General features: G+C 34.9%; 2 protein-coding genes across 2 annotated transcripts; one reads left to right on the forward strand and one right to left on the reverse strand.

The window, feature by feature from the left end:
- Positions 1-596: 596 nt before the first annotated feature.
- Positions 597-3372, forward strand: LOC105766155 (receptor protein kinase-like protein ZAR1). Its single transcript, XM_052630752.1, has 2 exons — positions 597-2220; positions 2308-3372. Exons 1-2 carry the CDS (start codon positions 768-770, stop codon positions 2976-2978), a joined length of 2124 nt encoding a protein of 707 aa, XP_052486712.1. The 5' UTR covers positions 597-767; the 3' UTR covers positions 2979-3372.
- A 100-nt stretch (positions 3373-3472) lies between these two features.
- Positions 3473-4949, reverse strand: LOC105766156 (auxin-responsive protein IAA32). The gene is made up of 4 exons (XM_012585503.2): positions 4802-4949; positions 4376-4621; positions 3798-3909; positions 3473-3713 (listed from the first exon to the last, which is right to left on the reverse strand). The coding sequence occupies exons 1-4, from the start codon at positions 4947-4949 to the stop codon at positions 3641-3643; spliced, it is 579 nt and encodes a 192-aa protein (XP_012440957.2). The 3' UTR covers positions 3473-3640.

The following is a 4949-nucleotide window of genomic DNA, read 5'->3' on the forward strand; positions in this document are numbered from 1 at the left end:
TAAAATAACAAATTTTAAGAGGGTAATGTTATCTTTTTATATTTTTATATCAACTCTAGAAAAGTAAATACAAAAGATAATATTCGAATACAATGCATTATAATATTTATTAGCTTAGTTTTACCATTTCAACTAAAACCGGTTTTATTTTTATATAATTTTATTAATTTATTACATAATTCTTTTTACTCATAGTGTGATTGTGTTATAATCTAATATCTATAATATTATATTATATATATTTATACCATTTTAGTATTTAACTATGAGGTGTAGTGTCATAATTACTTATTTCATCTTTTAATCATGAGTTTACATCCATAAAATGGAACACATTTCATGACTAATTATTTATCTATTCAAAGAGCACTCACGACGAGAAAAGTAATCACGGTTGCTATATCTTGATTTTGACAAAAAAAAAAATTTATATTTTAATAATTTTTATCTTCATTTAAGTATGCACGTTTAAGAGGAAAATAAGACTAGAGAAGTAGAGATACATCGGTATAAAATATTTTTTTTACAAACTTTCACCTTTTTTCCAATTTTATTTTCTTTCTCACCTTATTAAGTAATTCACCCATCTTCCCAAGCTATCTCATTTTTCCATCATTGCCTCTCTCACCTTTCACAGTTCAACTCTCATTCATTTTCCTTTTCAAGCTTTCTTATTCCTGACTTGGTTTTTCCTAGTAATAAAAAAGGTAAGTCCTTTGACCCCCCCCCCCCAAGCTTTGCATTTTCATCACTATTTTTCTTTGGAGATGTTTTCTTTGGTTTTAGCTCTCTTGTGCTTTCATGGTGTTGTAGTGACTTGTTTGAATAATGAAGGGTATGCACTTTTATCCTTTAAGAACTCCATTTATGAGGACCCTGAAGGGTCTTTAAGCAACTGGAACTCTTCTCATGACAACCCTTGTTCATGGAATGGGATTGCATGCAAAGAACAAAGGGTTGTTTCCATTAGCATTCCAAACAATAAACTCCGTGGATTTCTTCCTTCTGCTTTAGGCTCTTTGTTTGATCTTCGCCATTTGAATTTGAGGAACAATAAGTTGTTTGGGGCTTTTCCTGTTGAGCTGCTTGAAGTTGAGGGATTACAAAGTTTGGTTCTGTATGGGAATTCAATGTCTGAGGCTTTGCCAAATCAAATAGGGAAGCTTAAATACCTTCAAACATTGGATTTATCTGAGAATTTCTTTAATGGTTCATTGCCTTCATCAATTGTTCAATGCAAGCGACTAAGGACCCTTGATCTTAGCCAAAACTATTTCACTGGTTCACTCCCAAATGGGTTTGGAACTGGCTTGGTTTCTCTTGAAAATCTCGATCTTTCATTCAATAAGTTCAATGGTTCAATTCCTTGGGATTTTGGGAATCTTTCTAGTTTGCAAGGAACTGTTGATTTGTCTCACAATCTCTTCACTGGTTTAATCCCAGGTAGCCTTGGTGATCTTCCTGCGAAGGTTTATATTGATCTCACCTATAACAATTTAAGTGGTCCAATACCCCAAAATGGTGCTCTAAAGAACAGAGGACCAACAGCATTTGTTGGTAATCCTGGTCTTTGTGGCCCTCCGTTGAAGAACCCTTGTTCTTTGGATACTACTGGTGCGACTTCGCCTTCTTCACATCCGCTTCTGCAGGATAATAACTCGACTGGGAATTCAGCTGACAATGAGAGAGGACTAAGTAAGGGAGCTGTTATTGCTATTATAGTGAGTGATATAATTGGAGTATGCATTCTTGGGATGCTGTTATCCTATTGTTGTTCAATCGTCTGCGTTTGTGATAATGATAAAGATGATCATGGTGATGGGTTTGAGAAGGGAAGGAATGGAAAGGGATGTTCGTGCTTCCGGAAAGTTGAGTTGGAAACTTTATCGGAAAATCTAGAGCAGTATGATCTTGTGCTGTTGGATACACAATTGGCATTTGATTTGGATGAACTACTTAAAGCTTCTGCTTTTGTACTGGGGAAGAGCGGAACTGGTATCATGTACAAAGTCGTGCTCCATGATGGGCTTATTTTAGCTGTTAGAAGACTGGGAGAAGGTGGCTCTCAAAGGTTTAAGGAATTCCGGACTGAAGTAGAAGCAATTGGAAAGCTGAGGCATCCGAACATTGTTACTCTCAGAGCCTATTATTGGTCTGTCGATGAAAAGCTCCTTGTATATGATTATGTACCTAATGGAAGCCTTGCCATTGCATTGCATGGTATGTTAACATTGTATTACCTTACTAGAAGTAGTATAACCTTTTGGCAATTTGTATTAAATGTCACTTTTTTCTTATCTGTATCAGGGAAGGCTGGGATGGTATCTTTCACACCGTTATCTTGGCCTGTACGACTAAAAATCATTAAGGGTATAGCCAAAGGCTTGGTTTATCTACATGAATTCAGCCCCAAAAAATATGTTCACGGAGATTTGAAGCCGAGTAACATATTACTTGACCAGAATATGGAATCACGGATATCTGATTTCGGACTTGGACAACTAGCTGATATTGCTGGGAATTCCCCAATCATGCAATCTGACCGAATGCCTTCAGATGAACCCCAAGAGAGACTACAAAAGAGTGCTTCCTCGGAAGCTACTGCCATTTATTCCTCCACGAACTTGAGATCTTTTTACCAGGCTCCCGAAGCCCTGAAAGTAGTAAAACAATCACAGAAGTGGGATGTCTACTCATATGGGGTAATCTTGCTAGAAATGCTCACAGGGAAATACCCTGTTGTTTGTGTAGGTAACTCGGAAATGGATCTTGTTCATTGGATTCAGCTATGCATTGAAGAAAAAAAACAACTTTTGGATGTTTTAGATCCGTATTTAGCACCGGATGCGGATGAAGAGGAGGAGATAATAGCAGTTCTAAAGATCACAATGGTTTGTGTCCATAGCAGCCCTGAAAGAAGACCTACCATGAGGCATGTCTTTGATGCTTTGGAAAGGTTGACAACATCAACTGATTAAGAAATCATTAAAACCAAGTTCCTTTCATCAAACTGGGGAGGCATGGTTTCGAAATTATGGTTAGTTCTGCTTCAACTGAAACTGTTAGCTCGTATGTACAGCAATAACGACGCAATCATGCTGGAGACAAAATGTTCATGTCTTTGTTTTTGTAGGATTCCTTCTTAGGTAATATGTTATTGCTAGGTAAGTTCTTTTTGCATGAAATGGCTGTTGGTGTATGTGTGTGTATATATATGTGAAGTATACGTGATAGGTCATATTGGTAAAACCAATCATTTTATTTGTTTTTTTTTTCCTACTATGTTACGAATATTTTTCATGTATTTAGAGGACCTTAGAATTATATATCCATATCTGGGAAATCTATATAAACAAGGTTGAATTGTTAAAATATTAATCATATAAGAAGTATGGATGTAGGTAGATTCAATGATATAATGAAACACAATCACATTCATATGTTGTATCAATAGGGGTTAGTTTTTCATAAATTTAGGTTGATAAGATGGAAATTATTATTTAATAGTAGAAATAATTAAAATTAATTACAAAATACATAGAAATTCAAAGTTGGATAAGAGAAATAAAAAGGTTTGGAGTTGTTGAGTAAGCTAAACATCTTGTAAGCACTATGAAAACGAAGCACAACAGCTACGTACTCAGAATGATGGACGATGAACATCATCCTTCTTTCGGCAAATACGCAGCCGTCTCACCCGTTCCACGAACTCCCTATATTAAAATTAAAATTAAAATTAAAATTAAATTATGAAAGCAAAAGTGAAATTTTAGAAGATAGCAGGTAAATTAGCTTACTTCCAGGGGACATCCCCAACATTCCTCCAATTTTCCCCTATGTCGTCTTTGTATAATAACCAATACTCCGACTCCACTCCGAATAACCTTAATCCCGAGAGTGAATGTCTCCCTGTCCGACCATCATTTAGATAGCGCTCACGCATGCTGAAGCTCTTAATTAAAAGAAATTTTGGAGGCATAATGACTTATTTGATTTTTTAACTTTATAAAAAAATTTATTTTAGCCCTTCATTTAATTTTTTATTTTTTAGCCCTTTAATCTACGTTTGTTTTCAAATCACCCTAAAATGAATTAAAACGGTAACATTTTTTAATTTTGTTGACGCCGTATAAACGTGGACATTTAATTAATTTTTTAAAAATTTAAAAATATAAAAACTATTTTTAAAAATAAAAAAAGTATTTTTAATATTTTTAAAAATAAAAAATTAATTAAATGTCGACACGGTAATCTACATATATGACATATAAACAAAATTAATAAAAGTTAACTTTTCCTATGGAGAGTTAAAATAATTTTTTTTCTAAATTGGGAAGACCAAAAAAGTCACTACCTTTTAAGAATAATAACATACCGAACATTTCTTCGAGTTGTCGTGCAAGGCCTAAGTAGCCGCCATGATCAGCCATGCAAACTTTTCTACCAACCATAACTCCATCCATGTTTACCTTAACATAAACCCACCTCTCCTTGCTTTCAACCCCTTCTGCTTCGTCCTGACACTCCTCGGAATATCCAGCGTTCGAGCTTTTTTGGTGTGACGAATTTGGCTGGCCGGGCCAATTTATCAGGTCACTATATCTGCCTTCGAAGCTTACCACTGACTCAAAAGAGTTAAGAGTTAGATCATTGCAATCATGTTTAAAACACTCAAATTGAATAGATCAAACAAACCACTATTTCTCTGTTGAACAAGTTGATCCAATATGCTTTTTTCAACTGCGAGTATAACTTATAATGTGTAGAGGGATCAAACTGAATAGAAAACACAAACACTTACAATGTGTAGATGGATGGTAAGGTTGAGGTTGGAAAGTTCCCAGACTCAGACCAAGATCAATAATACCATTTTCTTCATTGCTTTGATAATTATAAACTGAGTGAAGAATGGAGTCGTTTAGAAGAAAGCTTGAAGCATTGGAATCCAT

Source organism: Gossypium raimondii, chromosome 5, assembly GCF_025698545.1.
Source record: "Gossypium raimondii isolate GPD5lz chromosome 5, ASM2569854v1, whole genome shotgun sequence".
In the NCBI taxonomy this organism is placed as follows: domain Eukaryota; kingdom Viridiplantae; phylum Streptophyta; class Magnoliopsida; order Malvales; family Malvaceae; genus Gossypium; species Gossypium raimondii.